The following is an 18,196-nucleotide window of genomic DNA, read 5'->3' on the forward strand; positions in this document are numbered from 1 at the left end:
ATATTCTCTTTATTACGTACATTTGTTTTAGATTTTATTTTGCATCAATATGCAATAAATTAGTAATTGTTAATAATTATGTGAATCAGTATTCTTTCGTATAAATATTGTTGTGATGTCCCTTGCTTTTAATATAATTATTATATAATTTGATATAAATGCATTATAAAATAATTCAGATGATCCATCCTTAAAATATTGCCCATAACATTAAATCACTCAGATAATTAGAAAGGAAAATGTATAGTAATAAATATAAAATAACATTAAAACATTTTCTTTTCCGAAAATCTCAGATATTAATAAAATAATAAATCAGTTAATAAATTTGCAAATTATATTATCACCAAGCAAATACTGTACACTTCTTTCTGTCAATCCGTTGCACTCATCTGATTTAAATTGGACTAAGTTTTGCAGTAGACAAAAAAAACATTCTTTTACACACTGTCTAGATCTTAACAAATAGCGAAAAATTTAAGTTAACAATAATTAATTGAATTCAAAATTCAATAATTCTATAGAATATGCGCATTATTTCAAAATCAATATACGAGTGCAAAGGATAAAAGTATGGATGATTGTCGATATACAGAAAAAAATTTGTGTTATAAATATATAATAATTATATAATATTTTGTATTATATATTTATAGAAATTTGTGTTATGATATAAATTACTAGAAATTAAAAAAGAATTTAAAGTATATCTAAACACAGATGGATAATATGAGTAAAATTAAACCCAAATCTATATAAATCCATATATGAAAAATTCTATCCAAGTTTTTTCATTCTGAATATAATTTATATATAGCGCAATGTTGTATGTGTATATGATGTTGCCATTTCCATAAAGTTCCAGTATATCGAATATCATTCGTAATGTGATCAAGATTATGCCAATATAAAATAATATTATAACACGCGTAAATAAAGCTGCCGGAATATTAATTTGAATATAAAATTTAATATTTCTATACACGCGTAATGCACTAAATTGCACTTTTTAGTAACAATGCAGTTATGAATTCCATAAAACGAAGTTTTTACATAATTATCTTTTCTTATTATTTTGCTTTTTCAATTATAACAAGAAATATAATAATTAAAATATTTACTTCAAAATATTAAGAAACGTCCAATGTATTTATCTCATATTCTTAAAAATTTTAAGATTGTAAAAGATATTGCTGATATATATAGCATCAGTGTTTTGATTATACAGAAAAAAAATTTATATAGATTGTCCAGATATATATTGTAATAATTTTTAACATATTTTTAGTTGAATAATTTGATACTACTTGAGTCTGACTCCCTCTATTGATAAATACAGTAATGAGAATGATTCATTTATGTTACTTTCCCTTTTGGCTATATATTTCCATAATATATTTTTAATATTAAAAAAGATGATACGTGCGATTGATATGTATATTATATAAACATATATTATTTTCGCATGTGTAAAGTATTGCACTAAAAACACTTTCAATTTGTGGTAATGAATTACATAAGTCTCTTCCAATTGTCATTTTATCAGACAGTTCATCTGGCAGTTCATATATTAATGATATGCTGTATAAGAATTATTAATAAGCTATTATAAGAATATGAAAGCAGATCTTTGTGATACCGCATGATGAATAATGTGTAGACTTTATTTAATGCTATTAAATTATAATCTCTTATTGAAAGTGCAAGCATAATTATTCATCAAGCATACAATTATATAGAAATATAAAATGTATCTATTTGTTAATCAATTTACTGTACATATTCTATATTAAATTGGCACTTGTGTATATAGCTATATATATACGAAAATAAGTTGTATCTGTAAGTAGAATCGATGTAAGTTGAATCGATGTAAGGAAGAAGAGATCTACATAAATTTATCTTGCATGCACAAATTTATATTCTGTAGGGAACAAGCATTTGCTTGTTAAATAAGTCGCTGTTATGCTTTGTTACTGCCGGTGATTCGTTTTTTTAAACAAGTAATGCAAAGTAGGCCGTACAAAACTTTAAAAAAATCAGCGATTTTAATGCAGTACTTCACATAAAAAAATTTTTAGGGCATGATATGCACCCCGTCAATTTCTCGCAACGCTGTTAAAAGCATCAGCAATCATCATGCTTATATAAATTGTATGACAATTCTTCTGTCAAAATATATATATATTTTGCCTAAAAAGAAATAGCACTTTTTTATATATCTTTTAATCATTTAATTTTGAATCAAACATAAAACGCCACAATTTGTAATTTATTAAAAATCACATGTGCGGCTATTAAAAGCCTTGTCATTAAACATGATTCGGTCTTTCTTAAATGCTTGTAAAAGAAAGATAATCTGTAGGCAGAACTACTGACTAAACGATATCCTTGTATAAAATTAATAACCTTTTTTCAAAAATCTGATATTTCACTATCAGATTTGAAAAGGCATATATAACAAGGCTTATTTCATTTAAGACACTTTTTAAAGGGGCAGAGATGCCAGAAAGCATATGTTTTATAAATTTTGCTAGTTCTGCTCTCTATATGAATCTTATTATATTACATAAAATAGATAAATTTTAACTACTTTTTTCTCTTATGCATTCATTCCCTTTTATAAAAAACCTATAAATGGCAACTTTTCTACTACTTTCACAGCAGCTGTAATATCTACTTTTTTGGCGAATTCTGTAACCTTACTCTCTCTTTTTCCTCCTCACTGACAAAAATTCTAGTAATTACTATATCACCTGTACTAAGCGTTTGACAAGCTACACTAGTTCCAGCAGCTTGGCGATCTGTCCGCGGATTGTCACTTTGACACATGCATACGCATTTGGTAGGTGATGCATCAGCACTGTTGGCAGAAAGCTGATCAGTCGTGCAGCTGGTAACAGCTGATAATATAGCCTCCAATTTTTCTATCTTTTCCAGTTTATCCATCCGCCCATCTGATAGTATTTCATCCATCATTTGCATCGACTCGGTTAAGCTTGGGGTGTCAACATTTCGTGGGGATAATATACCACCTAGAAAAATTGATTTCAAAATCATTAAACTCATTATGCAAAATAAACCTCATTAACGAGAAACAATCCTTGTTTAAATTAATAATTTTTATTTTAATTGAAATGTGAAACACGAAGTGATTATTTTGATGTAGTAATTTTATACCAGAATGAGAATTTTCTGATGTGTAACTTTCCAAACTCTGATATTCAGGATCGTCCGTCTTATCCTCATCATCGTCATCGCTACTGTCAATTTTATCCTGACCCATATTCTCTAACTTTTCCAGTTTTCTCGCAACTTTGTAACTTCCTTTAAGTTTTTCTTTCTCATCTTCGGTAAGATCCAAATAACGGAGAAGCCGAATCTCGCGGTTACTTAGTACGATATTTTTATTTGTCGCTTCTTCCATTCTTTTTTTTAGATCTGCCACTTCAGTCTCCACTTTTCGCTGCTTCTTACGCGCTTTTACATCTGCTGGTCTTATATGCATTTGAATTTGTTCTTCGCATAACTCTGCAAAAAGATCTTGTACTTCCGGCCTTATAAGTCTGTTAATAATATACAGAAATTGTTATTAGAGAAATTCTATATGAAATTTGCAGTTATTAGATCTATAAAATTTGATTATTCAAGATAGTAGCAAATAAAACTATACCTAGACATGGCATTGTAAACTTGAGGTACAAGGCTCAAAACATCGCTGCTCGCGTAAATCAGCATGTCCCGCGTCATGGGCCGCCGGGACCAATAGCGTTGATCTTTACGATAAATATTTTTCAATTGTTCCTTAAGCGGATTACACGGAGCACCGTAATGATCGCACAAAGTGTTCAGATTAACATTTTTAACTTTGTATACAGGCTTTCCTGTTTCTTGGAACTGAAGCACTGCATGCGCCGCCTAATACAAGATATTTATTTCATATTATTACATATTTCATTTGTAACAATATATTAATGTTAATTTGGAAAAAAACAAGAAACATTAACATTACCTGTGTATCAAAAACGTTCGTCAATGTTATCTTAAACTGATTGTACAAATTGACACTATCATTTCTACAATCGTGAATCACCTGTAAAAGTAAGTACAATTTTATGTGCTTGAGCTAATATTATATACGATATATATCTTTCTTTATATTATTACTTTAATAATATTTTCGTTACCTTAATAACATAAGGATGTTCTAACAATTTCTGAAGACCTCCTGCTTGAACAAGATTCGGACATGTGAATAAATCAAATACATATGCTTGACCGCTCATTGTACCAATTTGTACAAGTGTCAATTGTCCCTTGACACCGAGATTTATGCCCTCGCAATCAAAAGACACGACCACTTTACCATCGGGAGGAGGCTTCCGAGGATTTATTATATCCTCTATAACTTGAAGACTTTCCCGTGGTGTTGCTATCACTCTAGTCTGTTGTAACACTTTCAGTTTCCATGCATCGCCCATCTGGGCGGTTTGTAAACTGCGATCCCGCTCTGTATTATCCGCCAAAGTTCTCATAACGATTGTATTGAACCTTTGCTTGAGACTCTGCTGTTGCAAACTAACGGGCGGCGAGTTATTATTATTGCTCTCGACAGGCAATGTGAATGCGTTTTGCAAGGAATTAGATTGAAGCGTTGCATTATTACAGATATTCTCTGATTGATTCGAAAGCGGTTGAGAGAATTGTATCTTGCTCGGTGAAACAATCGGCACTGTGTTATTGGCGTGAGTCACGTTATTGCGCTGATTGCCACTCGTAGTTTTCGTTTTCGCGACCGCGGGCTCCATCACAGAAGATTTCGGTCGACCTATTAATGTCACTAGATTGGTTTGCACTTGAAAAGCATCCGGGAACATTTTTATAAAAGTAGACAAATCCTGTGGCGTGTTAAATATACTTGTCCAATTTTCATGCGAGAATTTCTCATTGACCATATTAAATAGTTGATCTATAAGAATTGAGCCTTTCCGTTCAATGCATATACAGAAAAAGTCTAACAGCTTGGCTGTAACATCCGGATCTATCGGGATATCTGGTTCCAATTCATGAAAAGGTTCTGGTTTCATACCTTCATATTGTTTCAATATTACGTTATCCTCGCTGATTACAAACGCATCGGGATACCTCAAAAGAAAATCGCGAAATTCTTTATAATGTTGACCAGATATATGCCTAACCTCTGGCGAGGCTTGTGATCGATGACCCAACAGACTTTTGATAGGGACTTCAGTGCCCACTCCATATTGCAATAGTTTATTCGTAAAGTATTCTACGGCCTCGCGGGCATAGTCACGTTTACCGGATTTATTTCCACTTTCCTCCTCCACAACCGGTTGAAACGTATTAACAGACACGTAATCGCCATCAATTAAAAATAGTGCCGGATATTGTGCTAGAAATTTCTTAAGGCCACTTTGCGATCCTCCTGCTATCTGACGCATTTCCTTTGTGAATCCTTTTGCTCCAAACTGGCAGCTTAGGTCATGCAATGTACGTGGACCACCCTTGTCCATCAGTCGTTCAAAGAAGAAGAGAAGAGTCATGTTTCTGACCATTTCATACTCTGAGCTATCCATCTTTATATATATGTAGCCACACCTTTGAAAAGTTTATATTTTTATCAGATATAATTTTTCTTCAAAATGTCAAGATGATTCCTGTAGAAGCAAAAAAAAATGAACAAAACTTTATGGCAAATGTTAGATTCTTTGAAAACATTTTTATTGCTTATGAAGATTAAATATAATCAAATTTGTTGTAATATTTACCGTCATAATAAAGTTGGAATACCGAAGATAAAGGCACATCACTAAACTACCACCATTTTGTATTTATGCCTTTATAAAAAATATATCCAAGATATATATTTGTTGACCATTGATGGATATATTTATTGAGGTTGAATAATTTCTAATTGAATTAAATAATTGCATAACCAACATAATGGAAGAAAAAGTAAATCTGAAAAGAATTTTTAATATTTCAAGATTCATGTTTGCACAGCATATAAAAAGAATCTTTCCACATGAAATATGTACCTTAGTTCATGGATAAAATTGCATTATGATAATTTGCTTTCAGTCATTGTTAATCGTCTTTTTCAGAAACAATACATTATAAGATCTTCTCCTCCTCCTGTGGATGACAATAAATGTTAAAGAGATTAGTTCAATCCAAAGGACATTAAGATTTCTGATACAATCTGACTCGAAAACATCTAATGCAAGCTAACGTCAAAGGCTGCATTTATCATCGGAATTATAAAAGTTTCGATATAAAATGCAAACAAGTGTCATAATCGAGACATATACTTTTGCACATTTGCTTCTATACATCAAGTGATATTATTTTGTACCAAAACGCAGCCGAGCCGAGTGGTCTCAAAGAATAAATCTCGCGAATTTGCAATTTATTAGAAGAACGCGTATGTGTGTAAAAAAAATTCGTATCTCTCTTGAAGGCGTAATTTTTATAGGTCAAGCAATTCTCGCGTAGCTAGAAAAGGAAGGACGAAAACGAGAAGAGCAAACAGCGAGCGATTCCCCGGAGGTTATTGGGCAACTTTGTGGATTCCCACAACTGTGTCCTCGCCGCTGTCGCAGTATCGACTCTCTCGTCGACGATGTATGTACCTTGGCAGCGGTGCACGACAGAATCACAGTTAACCCTAATGCGATGCAATGCGTCCAATACGTAACATATCTCGGAGCGGATATCCAGGGGTGCGTTCGGAAATTTTACTCGTGAAGTAGAGTAGTATTGAATTGACCAATCAGGATCAAGAAATCTTTGCTCCTTTTGTCCTGATTGGTCTATTAAAAGCTACTTTATCCCACGAGTAGAATTTTTGAATGCACTCCAGCATATCCGATGAATCTCTCTTTGGGACGAACACCGTCAGAGGGATCCTCGTGAGCGATGACAGAAGACATGACCGGCGGGACCTTGTCATTTGTCACTTGGCTTCCAGCTCCACAGCTGTATATGGGAGCGGAAATGTTGGGTCATGTGTCTCCTTATTCGGATTTATTTTTTATAATTTGTCTCTTAAGAGATTAAAAAGATTATGTTATTCACACTACGGTTAAAAAGTTGTATCTCTTATCATTTGGTAGGATTAATCGTATGTTTCTATCAATAATAATTCAAAGAGGATGGAATCTAAATAGTCACGCACTTCATTATTATTTTCTCTAATTACTATGTCCCTAATTAATGCATTCGTCGTGCAAAAGCGCTTTTTTTCTGAAAATAAAAAGCCACAGAAAACACATACAAATACATATTATTTAATATTTGTTGCAAATTTTTTGTCTTTATATTTTATATACATTTAGTACAAATGCTTTTAAATTAATATGGGATGATATTTATAGATTAAAAAATTCATTACCTGATAAACTGTATCTGTATGAAAAAAGGAAACATTTATTATAATAGATCACATTAATTATAATACATACATAATATATGTATATATATATACGCACGCACGCATATATACGCACAAACACATATATAGCATACATAAATATATTTCTTTTATATGTATATATATAATCTAAGTAAATGATAATATAGCCGAGACACTATAGTATCATGTTATATGAAAGTCAGAACTGTTTATTCCCATACGTATAAGAATTGTGATCATCATTTAATGTAAGTGAATATAAAGATAGACAAATTTTAATGTGAGTAATTACAAAATATATGAGTAATGATATAATCAAAAATATTAAAACATTAGAGAGATTTACTAAATGATGTGAATAAATTTTGATAAATTTAATATACATATAAGTCAGAATAGAGATAATGCGGAGAACAAAATCGCACGACGATGTCAAAGAAGCTGTCGAAACACAAGTGATTGCGGCCATGCAGAAGCAAGGTAATAGCATCCTTTTTAAATATATGAGTTGATTAATGACGTAAAATAATTGTATTGTATTTAATAATTGATGCTTAAACTATATGAGACTTTTATTTAGCGAAAAGATTAGGCATTCATTTTCGCATACATAAATATACGTGTGTCTTATTAAAATTTGTAAAAAACGCACATTATATGTATAAATATTTTATTATTATATATTATAAAAATAAGTAAAATATAAAATAATTTTCTTAAAGGATACTCCATGAATACTGTAAACAATTATGATGAAAATTTGCTACATGTAAGCGCAGCGAATGATTGTTTCCGAATCGTGAAAGAAATTTTGAACCAGAAGGAAAACTGTCATGTGATAGATAGAAAAAATAAATTTGGCTGGACCCCGCTGATGCAAGCAATTCGTAACGGAAATATTGACACTGTAAAATTGCTTTTAGAGAAGGACATCGAAGTTGACAAAGTGACTTATCTCGGTAAACAAACAAATCGCAATCGTTTGCCATAAATTAATTTTCGTTATCAAAATAATGATTTTAGAAAATACTTACATAAAAATTTTCAAACGTTATAAAATTTTATGATCGTTTCAAAAAAATTACAAAAACCGTATACGTTACGTAATTATATAATAACTTTGAAATTAGAAACTATATAATATTACAACGTTTTTAAACGAATGAAACGAAATCTTTTATTTACTTATTGATTTACAATTAATTATTATAGGTATGTCAGTTCTTGGATTAGCTGCTGCGATTAACAAGGAGATGTTCGAAACAGTGTACAATGCTTGTCCGGACGCTTTAGTGAACGCGGCTAATGATGACATTACTCCATTATGTATTGCTGCCATGAAAAACGATAAGGAACTCTTCTTTAGATTGTTGGAGTTAGGCATGCCACTTTCGACTGATAGTAAGAGAATTTTCCAGTAATTTAAATAAAGATCCAACAGAATGTTGATCATTTTTGTACTGCAAAATTTCAAGTTGTACAAAAGAAATATGATTTGTTTTTATCAGATACATGCTTTTATACTTGTTCTCTTCTTTTTCTTATCATTTATTTATTTCAAATATATAAAATGTAAAAATTGTAGTTAAAAAGAACAAATTTGTATTGAGCGCAGATGAATACACTCGCCTTATGATGAAATATTCTACGATACCGGAGATAGCCGCTTTGGTGAACGCAGATTCTGCGATGGATGATTATTGGAATGATACATCAGATAATATTCAAGTTATAGAACAGAATATCGACGATACGACGAAAGATTCTAAGCTGATTTCAAAAAATAAAAATAAAAAACACAAAAACAAGTTGCATTTATCTATACCTACAGAATTCGACAAGCAAGATTTAATATCACCAAACTTAACGTACGACATATTCGTGCTATCCCCGAATGCTGTTTGCTTTGAAAAGAACGATCTTACAAAAAAATCGGACGTAGTTTTCCAGAATAAAGATGAAAGCAAGAAGACAATGGAAAAAGATTACACGACCAGCGAATTTGAATCACCTTCTGTTATATTTAAAAGGTAGAATAAATATAATGAATTAAGAAATTATTTATTGAAATTAGAACATCTCTCTTCCATTAAATTAACATTTTTTAAAATATAAATATCTAAAAAATAATGTTATTTTTTTGTAGAAACACAAATTCTAGCAGATTTCAATCGGCACGACCTACTGATTTTGATACGAAGAATTTCTCTTGCGATCTTAATATCACTCTCGGATTCACTCCCGAATTTAGCCCTCTGAAATCACCCCATGTACCCCCAGATGTTAATGAGGAGAACGTATTTGGCGAAAATACTCCGACACCGCCGCGCTGCAAAACGCCACCGAAAGGAATGCTTCTGAATTGGTCGGAAACGAAAATGATTATGATATTGAGACGTTTTGGACTAAGCCAACATATTCCTATATTTCTTGAACAGGAAGTAAGTATTATTTCTGTATCAGGATGCATCAAATTTGTCGGAAAACGAATAAGTGGTAATATCGTTTCTTGCAAAATTATACCTAATAGTAGTGAATTAATTATTTAACTCTACTTTCCATTTAAATTCTAATCTGATTTTGATACCTATATTGCTATAATTTTTAAATTGTATACACGATTTATTTCTTTGTTATCTTATCTTAGGTGGACATTGATCTATTTTTAACGCTTACGGATAATGATTTGATAGAAATTGGTATCGAGTTCGAGAGAGACAGACATGCTTTGCTGGAGGCAATAAAGGAATGTAAAAATCGCAAAACATATTAAAACTTAATATTTATTTATAAATTAATGCGAATTTACAATTGTAACTACTTTAATGTGAAAAATTTAAACCGTTATGTTTCTTGTTTATGAGTTCTAAGATAAATTATCTATAACTCGTAAAATTTGAAATTTTAATTTATAACTAATAACTAATTTATTATTTATGTATATTTATTTTGAATGAGCATTGATTTTTTTCTTTTTTCTGCTAATTCTTCTATTATAGGAATATCTTTCTTTTTATATAAATTAATTGTTTTAAATAGAAAGAAATGAATAATAATAAATAACTATTATTGAAAGAGTAATTCATAAGAATATTTTCTTAAAAATTCCTTGACAGCTTCTCTTTTAGACTTAGTTTATCGGGCTTTTCTTCTTTGTCTGTCAGTTCCTTAAACATAATATCATCTTTTTCAATACTGTTTTATTATTATATGAAAAATTATTATATATGTGCAATATATTTACCATGAAAGATTTATTCTCAGATTTTTGTTCCTCAGTTTTAAAATAACACGATTTTCTTTCATCTTTCTGTATAATTGGTTTGCTGACCATATCATTATCTACATCGCATAATAATGTCGAAATGCTGCCAGCAGTATTTAGCCGGTTAAATCTGCTTGTGGAACACGGCTTTATATCTAAATCGAAATTGTCAATTTCGGTCGCGCACGTAAGGGAGTCATCAGTTCTCGATAATGATAATCGCGACCGTTTCGTAGGAATATCACAGGTATCAGGCATTCGAAGCAAAGGTGTCACAGTGCCAATTTTTCTCGATTGTGTGCCATATCCTGTATCGTAAGCTGGAAGTCTAACTCTTGGTAATATTGGAGTACAAGCTAGATCCGCTGTTTGAAACGTAGTCTGCGAAACAAATTATATATTAAATAATATAGTGTAACTATAATAATCAGTGTATATTGATTCAATTTCTCTGATTTAAGAATAATAGGTATATATCTTAGAATCTTCCACAAATTATTTTAAAAAAATTTACTCATAATATACTTTAAAAAAAATTAAATATTTGATATTTTTATATATATTTGATATTTTTTTTTATACATATCGCGTAACCATAACAGCAATTAAAATATATTAATTTGGACTAGAGAAAAAAATTAATGCGAGAATTAAATAAGAATTTGGTTGAAAAAATTCGATAAAAATGGAAATATATATTATAAGATATATATGTAGCTTGTTTTCTCACTTTCAGATATATATCTAATTGCTGTTCGCATAATTTGGCCACTTTTTCTCTTAAATCTCCTATAAATTTGTAGATTCTGGACAGTGGGTCCATCACAGATGGAAGAATTTCTAAAGGTCCTGAGGTTAAACACATTTCAGGATATAGGAAAACGTTTGACTTAAAATAGAAGAATTCGATATCGTAAAATAAGAATCCGTCTTCGTAGTTTGGTAACATATAGCCATACTAGAATCACATAAAAAATATTTCTTATAATTTACAGAGTTATTTGATTTGATTTAATAATATCCAAATACAATTTAATCAGTTTTATTTGTAAAAAATCAATTATTTTCGACATTACTGACTTTTGTTTTAGAGAGTAAGAAATATAAATAAGAAAACAAAAATTTGGTATGATTAATAATCTTAAGAGAAATTAGTTTTCATGAATGAAGAGTGGGAGATTTACCATATTTTTCCAATATGCACGCAAGTCCTCATAATCTTTGAACAGACACTTGATTGTTTTTGATATGCGAAGCACATTTGCCATTTTCATACTATTTATAAAATTATTATAACATTATTAAATTGTATTTAAGTGATTAATTAACCGACATAGAGTTTTGCGATTTTATAATATATAGTAGTTTAATAATATTCATAATTTTAATACCTTGGTAAAACACGTACTGGTGGCTGTAAATCACATTGTAAAGAACGTGCCCTAGTCAATCTTACAAATGGTATTTTTAGATTTACTGTTTTCATGAGGAGCTGAGCGCTGTTATCTATAAATTATTTCTGTACTATAATATCTCGATTTAAATCTAACAATAAATGGTTCCCTATATCGTATATAAAAGACTCTATATACCATTAGAATATATATATATAGATAGCATATGTATTTAACATTAGAGTAACTTAAAAGTTTCTGATTATAATACCAAAAATCAAATTTTATACCGTGAATCTCTTTAATATTCAACATTACTGCATTGACATTTCCTGTCGAGCTAAGAAAATCTTGTCCTTCGACAAGGTACGGCCCGACTTTATTCCACTGTGGTGCCACTTTATATTCCATGGTATAAAGTAGGCACGCCTTGTAAACATAAGTTGGAATGGGCTTTAATAGATCTATCTGTATAATTTGTGTCGGACAAATCAGGACAAATAATATCGATTATTTTTTGCGAGAAATTTATTTTAAAGAGATTTATAACGTTCTCTCTTTTTCTCTCTTTTGCAGATCGCGCGAATACGTACCACCTGTATATTCAATGTATCGCAATGATTTTGGAAAGCGTAGCTTTCGAAAAGCTCTCTCATAACGATAATGTAGATAGAACCACCAGATTCGAGTATTTTTCGATTAGTTATCGGAGCTGCCATTGCTTGAGGAGTTTCTTGAAGAAATTCTCTAAAATCCAACGTATATGGCGCGAAGAAATAGTTTGTTCCATAGGTTTCCGAATAACCGTCAATAGCCGAAAAAACACTTTTCGGTATATTTGAAATTGGTTATTAACTGGTTTATTTCAAAACCTATGGAGCGAACAACTGTCACTTTGATCTCATTTGAAAGATAATTTAATACCGAACAAAAAGTTTTCTATAAACATGGGTCGAAAAATGCTTCCTTAAAAAGTTAGCGCCCATTTTTTGGAGAACGATAATGTTTTTTAATAATTGATATTTACCGGCACTTGAGCATCCTCGCACAAAATTTAGAATAAATCAGAATATTTTCGGAATTGATGATTTTGCAAATCGCACAGGAAAGACCGCTTTTTTGTGGTGTAGTAATATCAAATATTTTCACGGTAGAATCCATGATTAATTTTTAATAATTAAATATTTATATTTAGTACAATGTACAATAGAAAATGCGATTATTCCACGAAGGAATATGAAGTTTGTACAGAATGAGGGGAAGGAGAATATAATATAATATACCCGCTCTTTTTTATTGCACTCTTTTGAAACAAATTAATTATGAATAATTTGATAAAATATTATATATAAANNNATTAATTATATAAATATTATTTTTACAAACAAAATTATTTATTCTATATCTTTTTATATAATAAATGCATCACAGCTGTTAAAGGTACGTTCAAAATCTTATCTGTAAGGTAAAGTAGTGTTGAATTGACCAATCAGAACAAAAGAAGTAAAAATTACTCTACCCCACGTGTCACGTGTCTCGTGTGTCAACATAGACATAGTATATCTAGACCATAGACATAGTATATCTAGACCGAGCGTTTGCCTTTATTTAAGGAGTGGGGGTAAAGATACACGTAGAAAAGGACATACTCTGTTTCGTGCCCCTTGTGTTATCTCTCGCTCGCACAGAGCATAGCGCTCTCTTTCATCATGCTACGTGCGAGCGAGAGAGAACGCAAGGAGCACGAAACAGAGTATGTCCTTTTCTACGTGTATCTTTACCCCCACTCCTTAAATAAAGGCAAACGCTCGGTCTAGATATACTATGTCTATGTGTGTCAATAAAGTCGAACTATCGCGATATATTTACCTTATCTAACCTTACATTCGGAAGATTAATTATTTTGACATTTACATTTGTTCGAAATATGCTGAAAATATTTAAAAATGTTGTACGTTTGGAAACAGCTCGAATAGTGCAACCTAAAAGGATAAAAGAATATAGCTATCAGGTTCAATCATGTTTCGTCTTAACCACAATTTGTTTCTGAAGTAAACTTGTTTTTAAAGGATTTATTTAACTTTCTGGAGATTTAATGAATATGTAATTAATTATTAGTTATTAGTTTCAAACATTTCATGAACTATTACCACAAATAAGATAAATTGATTGTAGATTATTTTTGCTATGTATATTTTACTTCGTAGACATCACAGATTAAATACCCAAAAAGGATAGTTTCTGGAATTCAGCCCACTGGAAGCGCGCATTTAGGCAATTACTTTGGTGCTATTCAAAGATGGATAGAATTACAGAACACAGGCGAAGAAGTTCTGTGCTTTATAGCAGACTTACATTCACTAACTTCATTACAAGTATAAAAATATAGCACAAATCCAGTATTTTTATATTATTAAGATAATCTGTTAATGATATGTGATTCGCAGGATCCCAAAAAATTGAGGGAAAATACTCTGTTGATGACTGCAACATTGGTGGCTTGTGGTATAGACTTTGAAAAGAGTATCTTGTTTCAACAATCTAAAATACCTATGCACACAGAATTATTATGGTTTTTGAGTAGTATCACAACTATGCCAAGGTTAGCGCACTTACCACAATTCAAGGAAAAAAGCCAAACCTTAAAGAATAGCAGACTAGACTTGTTCATCTATCCTGTTCTACAGGCAGCTGATATATTATTATACAAGTAAATATTTTGATATTAAATATATAATGTTTACACATGATGTAACTATATATATAAAGATCCTTTATTTAGAGCAACGCACGTTCCAGTTGGACAAGATCAAGTTCAGCATATACAGTTTACACGAGAAATAGCACGTACATTTAACAAAAAGTTTGGGCAAACCTTTCCAATACCAGATCCCCTTATCAGCGGTAAGCTTTTAAGATAGTAAGTTTCAATATTCAGTTAAGTTAATCCTGATTTTGTAATTTGATCTTTCATCTAACAAATTTTTATATTTTTAGATAGCCCAAGCCAAAGGATCAAGTCCTTATGTGAGCCTGAGGTGAAAATGTCAAAGTCACATACAAATCCCAAGTCCAGATTAAATATCTTGGATGAACCAGATGTATTGTTGGAAAAAATAAAGAAGGCTAAGACTGATTTCACATCTGAAGTGACTTATGAACCGGAAAAACGACCAGGAGTGACTAATTTGATTAATATACATGCTCTGCTTACTGGGAAGACACCAGATGAAATATGTAAAGAAGCCGTAGAATTAAATACAGGACAGTAAGTATAAATGTATTATATAATTTTTATTAGAACAAAAGAGGCAGATATATTTTTTCTATTTATACGTATATACGCGCGTGTGAATACACACGAACTTTCTGGAGTAGACTATTTGATGAGTAAAGTTTAAGATTTATTAATGTAAATTCTTAAAGTTTTTTTTTTATCTCATTTTAATAGATACAAATTGGTGTTGGCAGATGTAGTGATAGAAAAATTGTCACCAATTCGTAAGGATATATTGAGATTAATGAAAGAACCTACTTATTTGGATGACATTTTGCAAAAAGGTACAGAAAGAGCGACAGAACTTGCGACAAACTGTTGCAAGGAAGTTAAGAACAAAGTTCTTGGTACTGATATAATACAGGAAATGAAAAATATAACAAGTACTGCAAACATCATGTAAAATACAACTATTTGTTATAAATAAATTATTCAATTTCTATAAAATAGGTATTTATTAGACATTTCTCTATTTATTTAATTCAATGACGCATGTTGTTCTATCTTACATCAATGACCAGTTTACCTCTTAAATGGCCTTGCCTCATTTTTTCATATGCTAATGGCAAATCTTGAAAGGGATACACTTGTTGAACGACAGGTACAATCTGCAGGATATAAAATATCAAATTATATGCAATATTATTAATAGAATAAAAAATACATTGAAAAAAATTCTAGACAATAATATATACTTCTTTATTTTCCACAAGTTTTTGAAGGACGTTAATACCCGTCTGCGATGGTATAAAGAATCCCCATTTTACACAGCTTTTATTTTCTTGCCTTGGAATATTAAACTTTAAAAAATCTTGCACATTCTTTGCCATTCCTACGACTAACCCATGTTGATCAGTATTTTTCAATAGTGGCGAATTTAATGCTATGTAAGTACTGTGTGGATATCCTTTCATTCTGACATGTTCCGGCCCTCGATTGGCGCAATCTAAGATTATGTCATACCTAATTGCAAATGTAATATATGTATATAATAACTATGTATATATATGAACGCAATACATTTTTGTTTGATATGAAATTACTTACGGTCCTTCTGAAATAATTTTTATGTCGGCATCATCTTGCTTATAGTCAATAACGATATCGGCGCCTAAACTCTGTAGCATATCCACGGCATCACTGCTACACGTGCTAATTACCTAAATAAATTGTAATTTATATGTTGCAAATTTTAATGCAATATGCGTGATGAAAAAATTACATGCATGTTCCAAGCTTTTAGTAGCTGTATAGCCAAGGTTCCGACTCCACCTGAACCTCCCATAACCAGAACGCGTCTATTTAATTTCGTGACTATTGCCGTTTTATAAGATAGCCCTCCTGTAATCCATAATGCGGACCATGCAGTCAGTCCAGCAAATAAAATACTTGCAGCCTCTGTATGAGACAAATTCGAAGGGCGTGGACTTACCTTGTAAGAAAAGGAATATATTATTCAATATATAATTGCAGGTTTTTGCCAGATAATACTTTAGAATACTTAAAAACTGAAATATGTCTTACTAAGTTACTATTAATCACAACATAATTTGCATGACAGCCCTGTTGTTCCATTGGAACTACTCCCCAAACTTCCTTGCCTAACTCAAGCCTGTCTCCAACATCATGTCCCTTTGATACAATCACCCCTGCAAAATCTCTGCCTAATGTCAATGGCAAGTCTAATCCATTGTATGTTCCATATGTTCCACCAGTCAAATTTTTGGTTTTGCGCATTAAATTTAGAAGAGTTGCTCCATAACCATCTATAATAAAATATATGATTTTTTATTATAACATTTAGATCTTTTGTTGTAACCATTAGTTATATAGAATTAAATAAGCCTTTTTTATTGCAAAAACAATGAATTAAAAATATATTGAAAAATTTATTAAAACATAATAGCATTAGTTTTTAACAATTTTTATACAGCTTCTATGTTATAAATATACATGTTTGTTATATTTATTTATACACAATCGTCTAAAAATGTAGAGTGTAATATTTTATTTTATAATTTCATATATGCTGAATTAAAATTTTATGTCACTTTCAGAACAAAAAACACATACAATCAGAAATAGAAAACCTACTTGTCATTGCAACATCAACGGGATTTATACTAGCAGCTTCAACCTTTACCAAAACATCTGTTGGTTGCATGATTACCGGTATTCTGATATTAGACAGTTTTAAATCCTCTAAACCATTATATGAATGTATTTGCCAAGCTTGCATTTTGTTGGGTTTTTCTTCCAAATTGATTGATAGCTTTGTTAAAGAGCGAAGCTGCATCGATCGTGCGATGCATTTTAATCTCAGAATTGTTTTCTGTAACATTTCTTATTAAATCTCCTTAAATATTGAATATGTTCATGTCAGAAGATGTTTGAGATCAGAGAAACGTGTAAACAAATTTCTTGGTTATGATCGCATGGCTATTTTTTGCTAAATAGATACATGTGTAAATGAAATATTCATTTATTCAGAAACGAAATGTTACCGTAACCTGATGTTCTTTGCCCGAAAAGCATAAAAATTATAACTATATAATTAATGTAAAATACCCGATAACAATAAAATTATTTGTTCAATTAATAACGATTTTAATTCCCGCGCCAAATGTTCGAGAACTGCTTGGCGATTTTCGATAGATTTCGTGCGACTTCTTTAACTATTATAGATTACTTGTATTAAATAAAAACTTATAAAATTATTTAATTATATTTCTGTTTATTGTTCTCGTGAAAAAATATAAAATTCTCAATATTTTATAATTTTATAAATTCTCAATAATATTTTATAATGTTTTAATATTATTAAA

General features: G+C 30.7%; 4 protein-coding genes across 6 annotated transcripts; 1 reads left to right on the forward strand and 3 right to left on the reverse strand.

Moving 5' to 3' along the window:
- Positions 1–287: 287 nt before the first annotated feature.
- Positions 288–6,760, reverse strand: LOC115235272 (egalitarian protein homolog). 3 transcript variants are annotated; one of them, XM_029806936.1, is made up of 8 exons: positions 6,654–6,760; positions 6,060–6,156; positions 5,790–5,982; positions 4,188–5,619; positions 4,013–4,093; positions 3,674–3,918; positions 3,181–3,566; positions 288–3,035 (listed from the first exon to the last, which is right to left on the reverse strand). In XM_029806936.1, exons 4-8 carry the CDS (start codon positions 5,595–5,597, stop codon positions 2,677–2,679), a joined length of 2,481 nt encoding a protein of 826 aa, XP_029662796.1. In that variant the 5' UTR covers positions 5,598–5,619; positions 5,790–5,982; positions 6,060–6,156; positions 6,654–6,760; the 3' UTR covers positions 288–2,676. The 3 variants fall into 3 exon arrangements, with proteins under 3 accessions (XP_029662796.1, XP_029662794.1, XP_029662795.1); XM_029806934.1 differs by having other exon boundaries at positions 4,188–5,678; XM_029806935.1 differs by lacking the exon at positions 6,654–6,760 and adding an exon at positions 6,377–6,630 and having other exon boundaries at positions 4,188–5,678.
- Positions 6,761–7,578: 818 nt separating this feature from the next.
- On the forward strand, positions 7,579–15,818 carry LOC115235277. The gene is made up of 10 exons (XM_029806942.1): positions 7,579–7,915; positions 8,158–8,394; positions 8,648–8,836; positions 9,051–9,465; positions 9,582–9,876; positions 14,302–14,469; positions 14,542–14,804; positions 14,877–14,998; positions 15,092–15,362; positions 15,546–15,818. Exons 1-10 carry the CDS (start codon positions 7,840–7,842, stop codon positions 15,772–15,774), a joined length of 2,265 nt encoding a protein of 754 aa, XP_029662802.1. The 5' UTR covers positions 7,579–7,839; the 3' UTR covers positions 15,775–15,818.
- LOC115235275 (uncharacterized protein C18orf63-like) lies at positions 10,250–13,255 on the reverse strand. The gene is made up of 8 exons (XM_029806939.1): positions 13,122–13,255; positions 12,688–12,841; positions 12,385–12,562; positions 12,092–12,206; positions 11,885–11,975; positions 11,431–11,658; positions 10,680–11,081; positions 10,250–10,602 (listed from the first exon to the last, which is right to left on the reverse strand). Exons 1-8 carry the CDS (start codon positions 13,253–13,255, stop codon positions 10,534–10,536), a joined length of 1,371 nt encoding a protein of 456 aa, XP_029662799.1. The 3' UTR covers positions 10,250–10,533.
- LOC115235276 (reticulon-4-interacting protein 1, mitochondrial) lies at positions 15,789–17,938 on the reverse strand. The gene is made up of 6 exons (XM_029806940.1): positions 17,466–17,938; positions 16,896–17,137; positions 16,594–16,803; positions 16,419–16,531; positions 16,067–16,334; positions 15,789–15,979 (listed from the first exon to the last, which is right to left on the reverse strand). The coding sequence occupies exons 1-6, from the start codon at positions 17,710–17,712 to the stop codon at positions 15,872–15,874; spliced, it is 1,188 nt and encodes a 395-aa protein (XP_029662800.1). The 5' UTR covers positions 17,713–17,938; the 3' UTR covers positions 15,789–15,871.
- Positions 17,939–18,196: the final 258 nt, after the last annotated feature.

This window comes from Formica exsecta, unplaced genomic scaffold, assembly GCF_003651465.1.
Source record: "Formica exsecta isolate Colony F162 unplaced genomic scaffold, ASM365146v1 scaffold218, whole genome shotgun sequence".
In the NCBI taxonomy this organism is placed as follows: Eukaryota; Metazoa; Arthropoda; class Insecta; order Hymenoptera; family Formicidae; genus Formica; species Formica exsecta.

Bases quoted from the DNA above. Each gene is read 5' to 3' on its own strand.
- LOC115235272 (XM_029806936.1), bottom strand. From the start codon at position 5,597: ATGGATAGCTCAGAGTATGAAATGGTCAGAAACATGACTCTTCTCTTC. The intron at 4,094-4,187 runs GTAACGAAAATA...TTACTTTTACAG, and splicing joins AACATCCTTATGTTATTAAG to GTGATTCACGATTGTAGAAA. The intron at 3,919-4,012 runs GTAATGTTAATG...ATCTTGTATTAG, and splicing joins CGAACGTTTTTGATACACAG to GCGGCGCATGCAGTGCTTCA.
- LOC115235277 (XM_029806942.1), top strand. From the start codon at position 7,840: ATGCGGAGAACAAAATCGCACGACGATGTCAAAGAAGCTGTCGAAACA. The intron at 14,470-14,541 runs GTATAAAAATAT...TGTGATTCGCAG, and splicing joins ATTCACTAACTTCATTACAA to GATCCCAAAAAATTGAGGGA. The intron at 14,805-14,876 runs GTAAATATTTTG...TCCTTTATTTAG, and splicing joins GCTGATATATTATTATACAA to AGCAACGCACGTTCCAGTTG.
- LOC115235275 (XM_029806939.1), bottom strand. From the start codon at position 13,255: ATGGATTCTACCGTGAAAATATTTGATATTACTACACCACAAAAAAGC. The intron at 12,563-12,687 runs GTACGTATTCGC...CAAATTATACAG, and splicing joins ATACATTGAATATACAGGTG to ATAGATCTATTAAAGCCCAT. The intron at 11,659-11,884 runs GTAAATCTCCCA...ATGTGATTCTAG, and splicing joins GTGCATATTGGAAAAATATG to TATGGCTATATGTTACCAAA.
- LOC115235276 (XM_029806940.1), bottom strand. From the start codon at position 17,712: ATGTTACAGAAAACAATTCTGAGATTAAAATGCATCGCACGATCGATG. The intron at 16,804-16,895 runs GTAAGACATATT...TTTTCTTACAAG, and splicing joins TTGTGATTAATAGTAACTTA to GTAAGTCCACGCCCTTCGAA. The intron at 16,532-16,593 runs GTAATTTTTTCA...CAATTTATTTAG, and splicing joins TAAAAGCTTGGAACATGCAT to GTAATTAGCACGTGTAGCAG.